The 18,185-nt window shown below is 38.6% G+C and overlaps 1 protein-coding gene across 1 annotated transcript; it reads right to left on the reverse strand.

Moving 5' to 3' along the window:
* Positions 1 to 1,713: 1,713 nt before the first annotated feature.
* Positions 1,714 to 11,813, reverse strand: LOC107458322 (6-phosphofructo-2-kinase/fructose-2,6-bisphosphatase). Its single transcript, XM_016076528.3, has 23 exons — positions 11,271 to 11,813; positions 11,088 to 11,151; positions 9,873 to 10,168; positions 8,998 to 9,186; positions 8,666 to 8,881; positions 8,436 to 8,531; positions 8,063 to 8,161; positions 7,911 to 7,940; positions 6,743 to 6,796; positions 5,614 to 5,667; positions 5,452 to 5,529; positions 5,057 to 5,148; positions 4,920 to 4,977; positions 4,767 to 4,841; positions 4,292 to 4,339; positions 3,642 to 3,739; positions 3,467 to 3,542; positions 3,314 to 3,376; positions 3,104 to 3,195; positions 2,946 to 3,014; positions 2,797 to 2,860; positions 2,629 to 2,694; positions 1,714 to 1,977 (listed from the first exon to the last, which is right to left on the reverse strand). Exons 1-23 carry the CDS (start codon positions 11,496 to 11,498, stop codon positions 1,900 to 1,902), a joined length of 2,283 nt encoding a protein of 760 aa, XP_015932014.1. The 5' UTR covers positions 11,499 to 11,813; the 3' UTR covers positions 1,714 to 1,899.
* Positions 11,814 to 18,185: the final 6,372 nt, after the last annotated feature.

Genomic DNA, 18,185 nt, shown 5'->3' on the forward strand with positions numbered 1-18,185 from the left:
AGAATTACTAAATTATGAGACCAAATCAATATTAGGAAGAGACATACCAGCAAAATCTTTTATGATTTTCCATTGGCCTGTAGTAATTTCTCTATTTCTATTAGGCAAAATGTTTGTAACTCTTCGTCAGTCATTGTTATTCTTGCAATTTTTTTTTTCAGTTAGTAAATTCATCAAGATATCAAAAATTTGTATTGTTTGAAATTTTTTCCTATCATGCTATGTATGTACTCCAAACTTTGTGCATATCATTTTCTATTTATTTATTGTTAAGATTTTTTCTTAATCCTATAAATAAAAAAGATGAGTAAATATCCATTTTGGTTCTCAAAGAATTTTAAATCAGACATTTTAGTTTCCAACTAAAATTAATTACTCGATTAGTCGTCTCTAACAATTAATTCCGTCAGTCACTTAGGTCCTTGGCTTCGGTAACTCTAACGGAAGGCAAAATAGTTTCTGAAAACTCTAATATGGGACAAAATGATCCCTGACAACTCTAACAAGGGACAAAATAATCCCTGACCCCTTTATTCAAAAATAACACTTCCTAAATCTTTGTGACTGGTACATCCACTTCTTCTGCACTTCACCCACCAAAAGCATCCACTTCCACGTCTTTGATAACATCACCTCCAACCCCGACAACGTCCACGACATCCTCAAGACCAAGTTCCACAACTACTTTAAGGGCACGCATTTCTCCACTCTCCAGCAAGCAATATAGATTGTTGGACATTAAGACATCATGAGAAGATTCTCCTTCGACATCATATGCAAATTCTCATTTGAAATAGATATCGAATACTTCATTCTTTCTTTCCCGGAATCCAAATTGGCAGACAGTTTCGACCTCACATCCAAACTATTACAATGAGCAATGTCGTCGTTGCCGCTCAAACGGATTTTTGTGTTTTTGCTATTTAGTTCTACTTTATGTAACTTCATATCTTGCAAAATTAATCTGAGTTATGGGTTTATGGTTGAAAAATTTACACCGAAGACAAAATACATCTTATATTTGGGTTTGGAAGATACATACACCATAGACATAGAGTCTCTCTGTTACTAAATGATTTAAGATTGTCATATATTGTGCAGGGTGGTGTTTTGTGGTTCTAGAATTTAAGTATTTAACAGATCTCTCTCAACATTATTCAGGCTTCATATTTTCGATTCTGATTGCTGGTCTGCACTATATTAATGTTCAGGAATGAATTCTTTATTCATATCCAATAAGTATTTAACCATAGACTAATATTATGATTATCATCGCTTGTTTCACCGTTGTCTCCTTTCCTAAAGCCATTCACAAAACTTGAAGCAGAATTTTTTCTACTTTCTTGTTAATTATTTCTACTTTCTTGTTTTAAATTAACAAGAATGGAGATACCTAAAGTATTCGCAACGGAATTGTTAATCTCAAATTCTCAATGCATGACCATCTTTACCTTAAGGTCAGCATAACATTTTAATTCACACCTGTTAATTTCTTTGAAAAATTACTTCAACCTCGCTCACAAAATTAGTTTTAAAATTTGTCAGCATATTAATAACTGTATATTAGCAGTATATTTAAATAGTGTGACCAAAATCTTACATAGTAGTATAGTACATAACTACATAAGTATAAATTTTTGTTTCCTAACTTGGTTTTATAAGTTCCTTCTAATTGTAACTTGAATATTATGCCAGCAAAATTGCAACCTACGATGATCCAACCATATATATTGTATGTATTCTTTTTCATTTAATAATGTTCATAAAAATGAATAAAGGGGGGTTGAGAGAACTACATTTACATTGTATTCAACATTTCTTTTCTCATCCTATTAATGAAAGGGTAAAAGAAATCCAAACAATGATGAATCTATCTTCAACTTCTTTCATTCCTTCTCTTCAATCCATTAGTTTGTATCTTTTCTCTTGAACACCTGTAGCTCCCAAGTTAATCTCTATTATGGTATGTAACGGCATCTGCAAATGCACAAACTTCACATTAGAATTCCAAAGTAATAAAGAGGAATGTATAATCTACCTTAAAAAATTAATAAAAATAAAATGACATATTTTAGATAGGTATCTCACTATCTATCGAAGAGAATCTTCATTCTCTTCACCATTTTTCCTCTCTACTATATAGCATGCACCAAAATGCAGATATAATAGTTTACATGTACTTATTTTGTACAAAAGGACTAGTATCACCGGTTTCAAATAGCGAGGGACGAACTTGTTATTTTAAAATCTAGTGAGACGTTGAATCCAAAAGGAAAAGTATAGGTAGACAATAAGTTTAGTGAACAATGCAGTTACGCATTCGGTAACCTCCCTTCTTCATTTGTGATTTCCGTAGGGGTGTAGTGTGTTTTTTACTTTATTAGGTCAATTTTAAAGTCCATTGTTCACATTGTTTACGAAAGTCATTGTCTACCTAGCAAAACCGAATCCAAAATAAGCTTATACAAGACCAGACACCTCTATTTACACCCAAGCATGATAAAATAGTAAAAGTCACAAATTTTCTAAGACCAAAATAACCATACTTGAGGTAGCTCTTAAATATTAGCAATGAACTCAATATATGAGTGTCTCAGTGAAATATGAATTCGGACTTTCATAGGTTACCTCAATATGTGGAATTTCTTTCAATGGTCTATCTGTAAAATAAGCATATAATGCCCTCAATACTGCCTGCAATGAGAAGAACAATGAAGAACGTCAAGGATTAAAAACTAGACAGCCATGAGGCCTGAATAATAAACATGCATAAATTTACACTTCGAAGAGAAAAACCTGGTGAGATACAACAACAACAGGCGCTCGTTGTCGCTCAAGCTCGATAATTACGGGCTCTAACCTGCATTGTTGTTGAAACTTGAGTTATATATATAAGAAAGTCGCGGTTAGGAGGTAAATAATGATGAAAGATGCATTGTATCAACCTCTGAATGACATCTAAGTAGGACTCCCCACGAGGATACCGGTACCTAAGCTTGTCCTTTTTACGTGCTCTGCAATGAGAGAAGCAAAAGGTGGAAATGGTTATAGGTAGCTGTGGATTTTAAAACCAAAAGTATCAAGCTACTAGTTTGTGACATACTCATACTCCTGTGGCATGTTCTTCTTGATTTCTTCATATGTCATACCATCACACACGCCGGCATCTATCTCGTCGAGTGCTCGCCATTGTATCTAACAAACAAATAGAGATAGTAAGGGAAGGAACGATGTTAATATGCAATATTGTCAAATGCTTCAATAGTTTGATGTCATGATTGCATGCAGCCATGAGTTTAAGGATGGTACTGACCTTTGGAAGTCCAATGATTGGAGCTGCTGTCAGAATTGTGCGCTGCAGCGTACTAGTCCATATCTATACACCAAGCATCAACTTCTTAATTAGAATTGGATTCCACGGTAAAAACAAGCAGATATTGAATCTATACAAGTGATAAAATCTTACCGATGCAGCTCTTTCCGCTTTGAGACGCTTTTCTATAAATTTTGCAAGCTTCTGTTTATAAAGTTCTCCAGTCTTACTGATGAAGCAAATTGCATTGTGTTCCAATTAGTCATTAATTTTGACATCAAACGGAATAGGAACAAAAGAGGCCAAATATGAGATTATGAGAATATACCTTAATGCAGGATCTCCTCCAATTCTTCCTCTCACATTATCCTCACTTTCTCCATGCCGAGTAAGTAAAATTGGGCGTGATGTAAGATGTGTATTTACCTGCAACAATACAACAAATCGACAAGAAAGTTATGCTTGATCAAGTAGCATCTGCAGGGTGCAATTATCATTAATCTTCTGATATATATAAGATGCATATATTAATATTACCTTATTTTCAAATTTCAACATCTTCCCTAGATTCCTCAACTCATTATATGGTGCAATATATAAGTGAGTAGGGAGCTTCTTAATCTTAAAAGCATAAAAGACTAGAGAGGTCCCCCTAGCGTTCCCCAATTCGAGAGTTATGGAAATGCACCAAACTGAAGCAGATGTTGTATTGATTCTTTGTAGAAGTTTGAGACTAATCAAAATATGGTCCAAGATTATAAAGCACACCAAATGATCCCCAAAAATAAAATGCCAGACAAAAAGTTCCATAATGCATTAGCATTAGAAGTGTTATACTGTTATGCAATGAAAAGAAACATAAAAGCTCGAGTTTGAACCACAAACACATTATTAATTATTAATTAACTTAATCAATTGCTTTGATTGCCTTTGTGTAAGAAGCTTTGATAATAATCATATACTTTGAAAGAAACATACCAAGAAAAAGACAATTCGACCTGGAAGGTAGCCACCAATATTATTCACCTACACAAAAAGATAGAACCTGAGGAACCACACAATATACCATAGGTCTACATGGCTAGAGAAAATGATACTGGAGTTATCAAAATTTTGAACTGCAAGGTTTTACGTCTAGTTTAACCATTAGAATCTCTCACTTTACTAACCCAAATACAGACAACAAAAATTCATATCTTTCTTAATACAGCTAAAATGACAACAAAAAGGGCAGTCCAGTGCACAAGCATCCTGTATGAACGCCGGGTTCGGGAAAGGGTTGCACCCAAAGGGTGTAATGTAGGATGCCTTAACCTGACAATTACATTAGTGACTGATTCTACGGCATGAACCTGTGACCTTGAGATCACACGGAGACAACTCAACCGTTAACCGGAGCTAAAATGGCAAGAACTATGTAAAAACAAATAGCATAATTAATGGCTAAACTTACTTGTATCTGCCCACCACGCCCACTGGCCATGTCAATCATTTTTATGTAAGATCCTTCTTCCACCGTCTCATAAACCTGACGTGAAATCAACATTACTTGACACAATAGATCAACGTTGAACAATCATTAAAAAAGTACATATGAAAGACTTGCCTTCTCATAATTGGCTACACGATTTTTAAAGTCTCGCAGTCCAGCCTCAAAATCTGACCTGCAAAAAAAAATCTTATTGCATATCTAGCCACACAGTCATCAAGATACAATGTAAGTGATTGTAAAAGAAGCATTACACTTCTGCATAGTCAGGACTTTGCTGAATTTTAAGACGTATATTCCTTTCAATTATGTCTACATCATTGCATATCGTCTCCAAGAAGATAATCTGTTTGAACAATGAACACAAACGTGAAAGGGTCCGTAAATACTAGTATCAGAAAAATGGAGAAAAAGAAAGCAATTGAACGACAAAAGAACAAGAACACTAGCAGTGCAGTGCTATTCCCTTCCCACTGTAATATTGTATTCAAAACTGGAAAAACTATAATGTCTAAGAGCAACTGGGTGTTTTCGAGGAACATAACAGACACTATCCTTGCTCCCTCGGCAACATGCCCCCTCCTGCCCCACATTTCTTTCCTTATCATTTTCATATCTTATAATTAACAATTCCAATGTTATTAAGTACCTTGCATCTTCCTTCAGCCAATTTCATCAGCATTTTTCTACGTTCCTTGTTACTGTTTGTGGCATCAAATATCCCAACCTATATATCCCAGTTAAAACTTTATGAATAAATAAATAAATAAGGCATAAAATTAACTAATTTCTTCTACAAGAATGCACTTACCTGACCACCGTCTTCAAACCAAGATATCATATCTTCAAATGCCAGCTTTGCTACCTAGTGGTAAATGATATAGAACCAGAATCATCCACGACAAACCAAATATTAAAAATATAAGAGTAAAACACTTTTAAGGTTGATGCATATATTTTCTTTTGGATGTTCTGTTCTTCATTTGCTGATGCTAGGATCAACAACACCATTCAAGAAAAACCAAATGTTTAGAAGTAGCTTTCCTAATGAGAGAAACGGTCTTTACTAGACAATGTCTGCCAATGTAAATTTTACTTTGGATTCTTATTTTATTTTCATGGATCATAAACTAATCTTTGTTGGCATTCTATAAGGCTGCGTTTGGAAGAGAGACAGAGAGGAGAGACATAGACTAAATTAAGTCTCTATATTATGTTTGTTGTAAAATATACATGACTGAGTTATGTCTCAATATCATGTTTAATTTAAGATAAATATAGAGATTGACGGGTAGATTTAGAATTTGAAAATTTAAATAAGAGTATTTTTGGAAAGAAATGTTATTAAAGTTTCAGTTACCGTCCGTAAAAATTTCAGTCCGCTGTGTCTCCACTTTCTGGAGGTACTGAAGGGACTGAAATTTTAGTTCTAATCTCTGATCACCAAACATAATGCTCAGTCCTAGTCCCTCAGTCTCAATCTTAGGAAACAAGCACAGCCGTAGACTCTACTCCACAGAACAAAGTGTTGAACTGAGTATTAATCCATCTCCCACCATCCATTTCCATCTTTTTGAGTTCTTTAATTGCAGTATTAGAAATCTCTTAAAATCTCAAGCTAGAGCAATATAATTATTTTCCAAGACACAGCCCCTTATATGATTCAGAAACAATACAATAATAAAGGTCATCATCCATCAATCACAAAATAATTCTACCTCAAAAGATAATAAATGGTAGCTAAACAAAAATGAAAAATTGGCAAGTTTGGATACCTTAAAGTATAGTTTAGTTGAAATTAATACAATTCTACAAATTATAGAAGTTATGTATCGAAATTCTTACTAAGAATGAACAGTAACAGGCCAATAATATGCAACCAACAGATTTTACTCCCATGTTTAATGTTCTGAAATATATAAATATAACTAGCCAGTTACCTCATTCCGTGCCTCCATGCCTTGTGGATTGTCAGCTCGAAAGAAATCAGCAGACTGCATGTGCATGGTAAAATATGACATGAATTTAAAGTTTCCTCAAACAAACATGACAGCCTAGAGTAATATAATTCAAGAATGAAAATAATGTGGCATTATGGAAATCATGTGCCCCATTTTGATCAGATAATGTAGCAAGATTTTAAAGTTGATGTCATTGTAAAGTACAAGAGATCTATCATAACATTAGTGAATGGTGATCTTAGTGTTAACAAGTTCATTCTTAGGCTCTTCTGTCTTCTCCCAGTATTCATTGACCAAGGTAGAGTTTTCTTCACGTTTCTGCTAATGAGATTTCATTTGAAGGGTGTTTTGGAATTGTAAAAGCTTTTCTCTCAGTCCTCATAACTTAATGGCATAAGCTTTGGTAAGAAAAATCTTTCCTTCAGTTTGATGAAAGAACAATGATCCAAACCCATATTAGGAACAAAATCATACCCCTGAACACAATTCTCTCCGATTGTAATGTATATCAAATTGAAGTCCTGAGCAACGTTGTTACTCTTGCATGATAAAGTTTGTCAAATCAAAGCCCTGTGTCAAATGTTTATAGAAGGGTGTCAAATCTAACATGTGACAATGGGGTGTCTTGGGCATGAATGTGTGTGGCATTACTAGTCCGGCTAGAAAGATACCATCACAAAGAATTCCTTCCCCATATACTACTCATCGAAATTGATCAATGAACATTTTCAGTTTAGTTCAATGCAACCTTATTGTATCATCATAATGAAAAATGAGTGTTTATCCCTAAATGTTGCTTGCTAGATAAATATTATAAAAACTGCAATCTCTAAATAGAGAATTGCCAACCACATAGTCTTCCTGAATATGAACCATAATAATTGTTTCTTTTTTTAATATGATAAAGAAAAATATTGTTTAGACGGAGTGAAGAACTATAACAAGCCTCAAGACATGAAGTATATATATTTCACCAAGAAACTGGGGTATATGAGATAAACATCAAGTAGAAAGAGGGGGAAAAGGGGGAAAATAAAGTAATGCACAACATGTATAGTAATAGTGCAGATAACAAGTTTCAACACTCGAGAGAAATTTTGAAACCAAAAAACAGTTACAGTTTGTAGATGATCAGTTAATGATATACCTGATTTGCTCCATGCTTAAGGCGACGATACTGCAAATCAATATGTAATTGTGTTAACATTCATACTTGACATGTTTGCCATTTTCCAATTTGAAGTATATATGTTAAGACCATTGATTTCAAAAAAGAGTCATATCTAGAATGAGACCAACCTTGCCAACATTGAAGTGTTTGGTCTCATGACCTAACCAACGAAGATATCTTGTAAGTTTACCTGCAGTGTAAGTTTTACCTCGAGCCGGTAGACTCACCTAAATAAAAGAAACTAGCTTGAAATTAGAATGATTTAATTTTGCATATCATAATTTACAACATTCGACGAACTGTAAAAGGAAAGGTAGCATTTTTAGCCAGGTACTTTCAAATTCTAAATTCTTTAGATATATTCTGTAATTTTGAATCTCAATTTTCAGCTAGAACTAACTCCAATACATAGCCACAAACAAAAATTGTGATGAAAGGGTGTTGCAAAAACCATGGATAAGAAATATGTATGAACAATTACTCCGAGAACTAGATTCATACCATGACAATTGCCAGATGTCTATCCTCTTTAGGACCCAGCATCTGATCGGCAACGGCAGCAGCTGCAACTGCTCCAGCAGCAGCTGGAATTGAATTCTATAAAAAAAAATAAAAATAAGTAAATAAAGGAAAAAAGAATAGTAAGCAATTGAGCAGAAGGAAGTATAAATTTTTGTCCACAAGAAATAACTTTGAATATCACAGAAGGAATCAAAATCCTTTATACAAACCTTGGCGTCAGTATCCAAACCAATACCAGTAGTGAAACTGCTTGAACTAGAAGATTTTATGAGTCTTCGTCTTGGAGAACCAACACCTCTATCAACAAGACCTCCCCTCTTGCCATCTTCTTTATGCATAGATGAAAGTGTTCCCATTGATTTAGATAGAACCATCCCAGGACTTTTATACAACTTAGATAAATCTTGGATGCTAAACTCCGTCTCCTAATTGGAATATAAACATAGCCGATATTAGATATGATACATTGTACAATCAACATTAATTTTACAAGTTCTTTTAACATAGAAAGAATAATAATATTCTATAGATAAATCTTTACAGTTTCATGTTGATCAGTAGGAGGATTTCCACCACCCAATGAATGCAACCCACCGCAAGGTTCACTACTGAGTGACCTAGGATCCTCTGTTAGGTTAGCAGCATACACTACATCTGGATCCACAGAATTCGAGGGAGCTGGTACAACGTAATGCTCGAGGTCAAGCTCCAAACTCGGAGAAGTAGCACTCTGAATTAAAAGAATAAAAGAAGTAAAAAATTTAGAATGAATGCCCATTGTAATGGTTTGCCAACAACTGCTGCCGAGATGAACTAATCATAACTTGAGGATTTAAATAACGGAGAGTAAATGAAAGCCATCAATCATGAATGGAAGACTCATACATGGCAACATAACGTAAGCAACAGGAATTCACTTTAGTAAAAAAAACAAAAAAAAAAACCATACTAGTCACTTGGCCCTTCACAATTATAATTCGACAACTTCAGGAGAAAAATATTGCAGCATAGCTCTATGGACAGAATGTAAGCTATAATCGAATGGCAGTAAAGAAACTCCTGAGTTCTAACAGAGCCCACACAACTAAAAGAGTGTATACATGTGCATGCGCAATGGGAGAAATCCAGTATATGGAAGATGCCAAGATCCTAAGTCCCTCTTTGTATTTGCTCTAAATAACGTAGTAGAGCACCATGAATATCTATGCCATAATATATGAAATGAAAATAAAAAGGAAAGTGTGAAGGAGGAAAGATTTTGGTTTTTAAGTGCAGCTATGTTATCTAAACAAGAAAAATGAAAAACGAAGTAGATTCCATACAGAATACCTTAATCAAATATCATGCACCACAGCAAAACCACATTTTCCAGAGAAGGGGGAAAAAAATAAAGGTAACTGGTATTTAGAATCTAACCTCACCACCTGTCTGAAGTCCAGAATCTATGCTGACATCAGGTATCCCGCGTACAGCTGAACGACGAAATTGGCCCTGATAAGCCCTCCAACTAGCTGCAAGGTCATATGGGGAAACCCTGCTTGATTCAACAAGAACTCGATACTCTAGAACTTTGCCATTATCAAGCCTAAACAAAGCAAGTCTGTTTTCCTCCTGCAATTCTGCCCCAATGAGTAGGCGACTTGGACCCTCCTCAACAAAGCAAGGTGTATCGATGTGCTTGGGTTTAAGGAGGAATTTAAAATCAAAGGCTTCTGAAAATCTCAAAAAACCAAATGTGCAAGTTACAATGCGGTCCAGAACACTAAAAAGAACATAGTATTACAGATTAGAGAAAGAGATGATGAAAATAAAACATGCTGTGTATTGCTGATATAGAGCTGAATTCCGTGAGGAATAAGCCCAGGATCATGATGCATAAAAGCTAGAAAAATAAAATTTTAAAATTACAAAAGAACAGTCTATGGACAACTCAAGGCACATCGAAACCCCCCTAAGTCCTCACACCCAAAGAGGATTCTCCACCCACTTCTTGTGCACAGCCTCTTCCCAATATAAATATCCCCTTCATGCAGATCCTTCTAGATTTCCTCTCACTTTTGCACTTATTCCATGCCAACTTAGCAGTTAGTTATGCCGATTGCCGAGTAGGGTCCTCACCTCTTTTCCTTATCTGTCATTCCCATAGGCTTATGCTTTCCCTTCTTTTTACACACTGAAATGATCCGGGGATATTCCGCCCTCCTGAGAACTGGCCAGTGGTCACACTACCAGCTACATCATTGTTCCCTAACAACCACTCCCTTCCACTTCAGTTTAACAATTGATACGAATTGCAAGACACTTCAACAAAATATTCTCTCTACTCATGTCTCATAGTGAACCTCATAAAGCTATTGCTCAATTCTCAGACTAACTTTACATTTCCCCCCATTTTCTTAACCTCTCAATACATAATACGGTTTGCATTTAATTGGCTCATTATGGGATAAGATTCTCTTCCCACTAGCTTTTCTCAGTGGCAAAACGTCAACTCCAACATTAGTTATTGATTCTAATTCTTAAAGAACAAATGGTGAACCACTTTAACAAATTAAGCATTCGTTTTGCCTCTTTAAAAGGCACAGCAAACAAAACAAAAAAGACTAAAGCGACGTTAAACGCAAGAATTACCATGATTAGGTGGAACAACAAAGCTCAACTCCCACATTGACGCCGATTCTCGTTCCAAAGAAAGCTACCATTTTTCATACACCAAAGAAAATTCAGAAGCCAAAATTAACAACAAAAGGAAGAAGTAAGAGCAACCCAGAATAGGGAAACCGAAATGGAGAAATGGGTAGGAATCAAAATTACAGCTTTGGAAGGATCCCATGAAGAGACAAGTGGGAAGGAGCCATAGACATGAGGGAATAGGTCACCATTGTTGAGACCAGTGTTATTGCTGCTTGTTGTGTTCTCCATCTTGATTGAAACATAGAGCAGAGAACCCTGCTTCTCTTGAATGCTATCATTCTTATTATTATTCTCTCCTCCTCCTTCTTCTTCCTCCGTTCCATTATGCAAGTTTCCACCATGCCCCATTTCTTTCCACTCTCTCTTTCTCTCTATGCTTACGAAGCTGGTGCTTTAAGCAAGTTGGGTTTTCTGTTTTTTTATGGTGTTTGGTGCAAGGAATAATTCCAAAAAATATGTATAGTTACCATGGTGGGAGAGATTATAAGATAACGTTTCTGCGGGTGACGCGGATCTTGTGAAAAAACGGATAGATTTTATTTCATGCAAAGTTGAAAACTAACTTTGGATTTTGTATTTATTAAATAATGCAATGTATCAAATGGAAGGAAATGAAACCGATAGATACAAGAGTTGTTGTATCAGATATGATTGATTTCCATGTGTGTGTATGGAATGAAATTGTGATTGGCGAGTGTGTTGTTTAATATGTTTTTAGGTATCCTTTGGTTCAGTGCGAACTTGGACGTGGAAAACTCGCATAGTCTTTTATCCGAATGGATACTGTCCACTTTTTCCTTTTTTATTGTTTGGTAAAATATAATTTTTTATTTTTTAAGTTAAATTAAAAAATATTAAATGACAGAAAATTATATTTTATTAAATAATTAAAAAAATTTTGAAAAATATATTTTTTATTCTTCTCTAACTTTTTTTTAAAATATTATTTACACACTAAAAATTAGTCCAAATATAATCATTATATATAATTTAATTTATTTTTTAATATATATTTTATATTTTAATATATATCTTATATTAATAATTAATTTTAATTATTGATTTAAATATATACTTAATTTAAATTTTTTTTATTTTTTTCAATATTTTTGGATACTAAACCTCTTTAGTTTATACCAAATCGGATTGACTTCAATTTCTACAAGAATTTAATTATTGAGATTAGACTTGGAATAATAACTATTAGTATATGTATCCGTACNCATTTAAATATTAGAAAGATGAATTAAGTCTTCTCATCATTATTCATATTTTATTATTCTATATTATATGTTGTATAAATATTTTTCGGTAATTACTAAAAAGTACAAATTTATATTACATATTCATATATGATCAATAAAAATCAACATGTTAGAATGTAATATTGTAATTATAAATAAAATGACTAAAATAAAAATATTAAAAATTAAATAAGATAAAAATTTATATTATTATTTTTTTAAATAAATAAATATAAAAATATTAATTCGAATCATTATCAATTTTTTCTTCCAACCCTACTTATTATTCAAAATCTCAATTTCCATGATTCAATTTTTATTATATTTCGATTAGATTCTCTAATTAATATTAATATATATTGTTTGGTATCTCAGGTACCGGATGGTTCGGGGTGGTTCTTGGTTGATCCGATGGGATGCAGCCGGGGACCGGGTTGCGAAGGTGAGATTAGTGAGCCAACGTTCCGAGCTCTCTATGCGAAGGGGGTGTCACCTGCAAAGACACTCCGACGCCCAAGTCAGCAGAGTGTGCAAGCGAGAAAGGGGTAGAGTGGTGTATTACGTACCTTGGGGGAGGGGTAGGACCCTCCCCATATATACTTTGTCAGAAGTGGGTCCCACAAGGACATAACCCACCTTCCTCGAAGCTTCCTGGCACAGCTGTGGCAGCCAACAGTCCTAGACGCATGTTCGGGTCGGCAAATGAGTGCCTCCCACCCAACCGTTCGGGTCGGGTGGTTCGGAGGTTGGGGCGGCCCAAAGTTCGGTTTGGGCCAGGCCGTAACAGTGCCCCCAACGCGCCAACAATAGTCGTGTGGGCTGTTGGTGGCGTGTTACCTCTTCTCTCACGTGTTGTCGCCAAGTCGGCCGTCCGTGGAGGGGACGTGCCTCTTGCACGCGTGTCAATTCGTTGCTGGGACGATCATTCGTCGCCTCGTTCTTCGCGCAGAGCATTAAATGCTCATAATGGGTTAAAAAACTCTGCGCGTAAAGATTGTTTTGCCCTTAGTCTTTTCGCGCTTCTTTGAGTAGCAGTTTTAAAACCGTTCTGTATTCATTCCCCTATCTTCACTTCAACTCATTCCCATATCTTCATTTCAACTATCTCCATCTTCTCTTTTTCCTGAAACTCCCAGGGTGTTGTTCTTGCCTTCCTGTGCATCCGCTTCTCTTCCTTCTTCTTCAAATCTTCAAAACCAACTCTGGTAGGCAATTGTTTCTTTATTTTCGGTTTTGTGTTTGTTTTGTCTTTGCCACTGTTTCCTGTTACATGCATGCTAGTTGTTTGATCTTGTATGCCGGATTGCCCTTAGCGTCAAGTAGGTGTGTTAGGGGGTTACCATTCCAAGGTAGGCTTTGGTTAGGGTTCAGCTTTAGCCATGTTTAATTTTAGTTGCAGAATAGGTTAAGTGTGGTTTCGTCGGTTTTTCGAGCTCCCAACCTCATAGACTAATCGAGTGGTACCCCCACTGTAGGTATGCCTCGCGTTGTCACCCGGGTTTCTACCTCCGACGCGAGTTATGACCCGTACGCTTGGGTGGTTTCTGACCTCAGGGACTCCCCGAACCAGATGGGTGAGGAGGAGCTTACCGAGTTCCGTAAGCCGAATACCTGTGCGGGGGCACTGACAAGGAGGCCAACTATGATGTTTACGTTCATGCTCCTCATGAGTGGTTATACGAGCTCAACTTTCATGCACCCCGGGTTGCTGACTGGATTTGGTTTTATAAAGCCATGTTCACCCAAGTGGGGGTTCGTATCCCCTTCTCCGCCTTCCAAATGGGGCTCCTCAGTCGGATCTCCGTGGCGCCATCGCAGCTGCATCCGAACAGTTGGGCTTCAATCCGCTGTTTCGAGATGGTATGTGAGTATTTGGAGCTGCCGGTGTCCATCAACGTCTTTCTTTATTTCTTTAACCTTACGAACCCTTCCAAGGAGGGGAAGGCGAGGAAGGGGTTTATGTCCTTCCGATCTGCCCAAGGACGAAGGATATTTGGCTTGTTCGAAGATTCTTACCATGGGTTCAAGGACAAGTATTTTAAGGTACGGCCGGTTAAGGGTCGCCACCCTTTTTGGTTGTTGTTGGAGGGAGAACGCCTCATTCTGATGTATTGGAGTTTGGGGGCGGGGTCCAACGCTTTTATCAAGGTGACTTACAAGGGGATGTCGGCCGTGGACCGAAAAATTGCCGACGTGTTGTGGGCTATTTTTGGTAGAAATCATGTGAATTCTCACCTCCTTATGGGTAGCTGGGAGGTCGCCCGGGATTATATTTGTGAGTCATTTTTGTCGTGTTGTTTTTTGCATGGTTGCTTCTTTTGGTTTGGTGTGCTGATTACTGACTAACTTGTTCATTTATTGTTGTAGTGGGGATGTCTGCCGTAGTGACTGGCCTCGAAAACTTGTTCAAAACTTTCTTAGCAGAAAGTGATGGGGAGAAAGCCGACGAGCAATCAGTAGTTCCTCCCGGGAACGAGGGGGAATAAGCGGCGCCCACACCTCGTGACGTCGTCATGTCGGACAAGCTTGTCAAATCCGACGCGTGATTCCCCCATTCTTGAGGAAGTGGCTGGTACCGGGCACTCGTCTTCCGCTCAACAGGCTAAGGATGATGACTTGAGGGTTATTCCTACCCCTAAGAGGTAAAGGTCGCATTCTAGTCCCAAAAGGGTCCTTACCGTGATGGAGAGGAACTTCGATGCCGGGTCGTTTATAGACTCCCATTACTTCCTGGCACGGAGGAACACTTTCATGGTACCGACCTTACGGGGCAGGCACAATGGATGTATCGCACCCTCCTCCGCAGTGCAGTCATAGCTCGGAAGGCTGAGTTCGAGTTGTCGGGTATGGCGTCGCTGCGTAGGAAGCTCGAGACTGCCGCCACGGCCAACATTAAATTCAATGCTCAAGTTGAAACACTTCAGGGGCAGCTAACCGAGGTGAAGGAGAAGCTTAAGACTGCCAAGGAGAAGGCCGCGTCTACTGAAGAAAAGTTGAAGACTACCGATGCCTCCGTATCTCGTCTGACTGTGCGGGAGATGACTCTGAAGAGCCAGCTGAGTGCCGCGCAAGGTCGAGTGGTCGCCTTGGAAAAAAATGGGATACGGCCGTTACGGCTGCTAAGACTGCTCATGACGAGGTTGAGGGGCTCAAGAAGAAGCACAATGAGGTTAGAGAGCAACGAAAGAGTGCGATCTTCATGACTGAGGAGGCTCTTAAAGCTCAGGTGAAGATCGTGGCTCCGGACTTCGACACATCGGTAATTGGGGTTTTCAAGACGATTAAGGACCGCAAGATTGTTGATATGCCTAGGAAGTGAGCTCTTGTACCTTGTGTTTTTCGTGGCCTTGTTGTAGAACTTTTGAAACTTTTTGTCATACTCTATTAGCCGTTTGGTCGGTTTGTGGATATCACATTTTTCAGTTTATCTGGTAGTGTACGTTTTGTTTTGTTTCCGTTTACCCGTTGCTCGTTTATTCGTTTACTGTTATGTTGGTATCTTTAGCGAGGCCATGTCGTGGCTTTATTATTATTGTGGCCGTTTGTTATGGCTTTTTGACTTGGTTGGCTCCCGGGGTGATCAATCCCAGGGTGCCGTGTCGTTATCCTGTTCACCGTTTGTTATGAGAAACATTTTGTTGTGTAGTTGAGGAAAAGCAAAAGGAGAAATTTGTTAAGTAAATATTAATCGGCAATAAAATAGGTCTATAGCCATGGTAAGAGTTTTAGGAACAGTGAATTACTAAACCCATCGAACCACCTGCCCGGCGCGCTCGAGCTATGAATAAAATCTCCTCAAGTTACTCGCATTCCATGTTCTCGGTATCTCCTTGCCGTCGAGCTTCTCCAATTTGTAGGCGCCTTTGCCGAGCGCCTCTTTGACCCTATAGGGGCCTTCCTAATTTGTCGCTAATTTTTCTTCCCCTCGGGTCGGTAGCCTATGTCGTTGCGTCACAAGACCAGGTCATTTTTCCTGAACTCCCTCTTGAGCACTTTGGTGTTGTAATGCAGGGCCATTATCTGCTTCAGCGCTATTTCTGTCAAATGGGCCATCTCTCTGGCCTCGTTTATCAGGTCTTTCTCCACTGCTTCTTCTACTCCTTTTAGAAGTAGCCGCAGGCTCGGCTCGCCGATTTCCATGGGTATCATCGCGTCCACCCCATATGTCATGCGGAAGGGGGTTTCTCTCGTTGAGGACTGCTCAGTTGTTCGGTAAGACCAAAGGACTAAAGCGAGTTCATCGGCCCATGTACCTTTTTTGTCACCCAGCCGCTTCTTGAGGCCCTGTAAAATGACCTTATTGGCGGACTCGACTTGCCCATTCATCTGGTGGTGCTCTACTGAGGAGAACTTCTGCTTTATACCCAAGCCATTGAGGAATCCTATAAACTTTTTGTCGGTGAATTGCGTCCCGTTGTCTGAAATGACGACTTCTGGGATGCCGAATCGAGTTATCACTGCCTCCACATGAACTTTCAACAATTAGATGAGGATATGTTGGCCAGTGGTTCGGCCTCTATCCATTTGGTGTAGTAGTCAATGGCGACTATGAGATATTTGACTTGCCCTGGGCCAACTGAGAAGGGTCCTAAAAGGTCCACTCCTCATTGCGCAAAGGATCGGGAGGTCGTCAGCAGGCTAAGTTCGGAAGCCGGTGCTCTGTGAAAGTTGGCGTTCTCTTGACACTTTGCGCATTTTTTCACAAATTCTTTGGAATCTTCCATCATCGATGGCTAGTACTATCCAGCCCGGATGAGCTTTCTCGCCAGGGCTTTACCCCCGATATGGTGGCCGCAGCATCCTTCGTAGACTTCCTTAAGCACGTAATCCGTCTGCCCGGAGTGTAGGCACTTCAATAGGGGTTGGTTGAGTCCTCTCTTAAACATTTGTCCCTATATGGTCGTGTATTTGGCTGCCTCCCTTCTCAATGCTTTGGCTGTTTTCTCGTCATCAGGGAGTTTGCTGCTTTCAAGAAAATCGACGATAGGGTCCAACCAAGAGGGACTTATATTTGTCAGGTGGAGGGTAACTGCTGGTTCCTTCAGCATACCTTGGATGAGAGATCGGTTGCCTACCCCTGGTTTTGTGCTTGCTAGCTTGGATAGGAGGTCTGCTCGTGTGTTCCTTTCCCTTGGGACATGTTGAATCGTGACTTCCTCGAACTGATTGCTCAATTCCCTAACCTTTTCCAGATACTTTTCCAGTAGCGAGTCTCTGGCTTGGTAGCTCCCGTTTACTTGCGATGTGACAACCTGCGAGTCGCTGCACACCTCCAATCTCGTTGCCTCGACTTCACGAGCTATGGTCAGGCCCCCCAAGAGGGCCACATATTCCGCTTGGTTGTTTGATACTGGGAACTCAAATTTGATCAATTGCTCGTATACGACTCCGGTAGGACTTTCCAAGATGACCCCGGCTCCTCTGGACTTTTGGTTGGAGGCTCCGTCTACGTGGAGTCTCCACCATATGCCCGTTTCCTCAGTGGGGTCCCCCCGTGACTTCTACCAAGAAGTCGGCCATTGCTTGTGCCTTAATTGCGTGTTGTGGCTCATACCACAGGTCGTACTGGGAGAGTTCAATTGCCCAAGTCATCATCCTTCCCGCTAAATCGGGTTTTTGGAGTACTTGACGGATTTCCTGATCCGTTCTCACGACTATTTGGTGGCCTTGGAAGTATTGCCTTAGTCTGCGGGAGGAGGCCAAGAGTGCCAGTGCCAGTTTTTCTACTGCGGTTCTACTCCTTGTAACGCTCTACTCACGAAGTAGATCGGCTGTTGAGCCTTTCCTTCTT

Source organism: Arachis duranensis, chromosome 7 (genome assembly GCF_000817695.3).
Source record: "Arachis duranensis cultivar V14167 chromosome 7, aradu.V14167.gnm2.J7QH, whole genome shotgun sequence".
In the NCBI taxonomy this organism is placed as follows: domain Eukaryota; kingdom Viridiplantae; phylum Streptophyta; class Magnoliopsida; order Fabales; family Fabaceae; genus Arachis; species Arachis duranensis.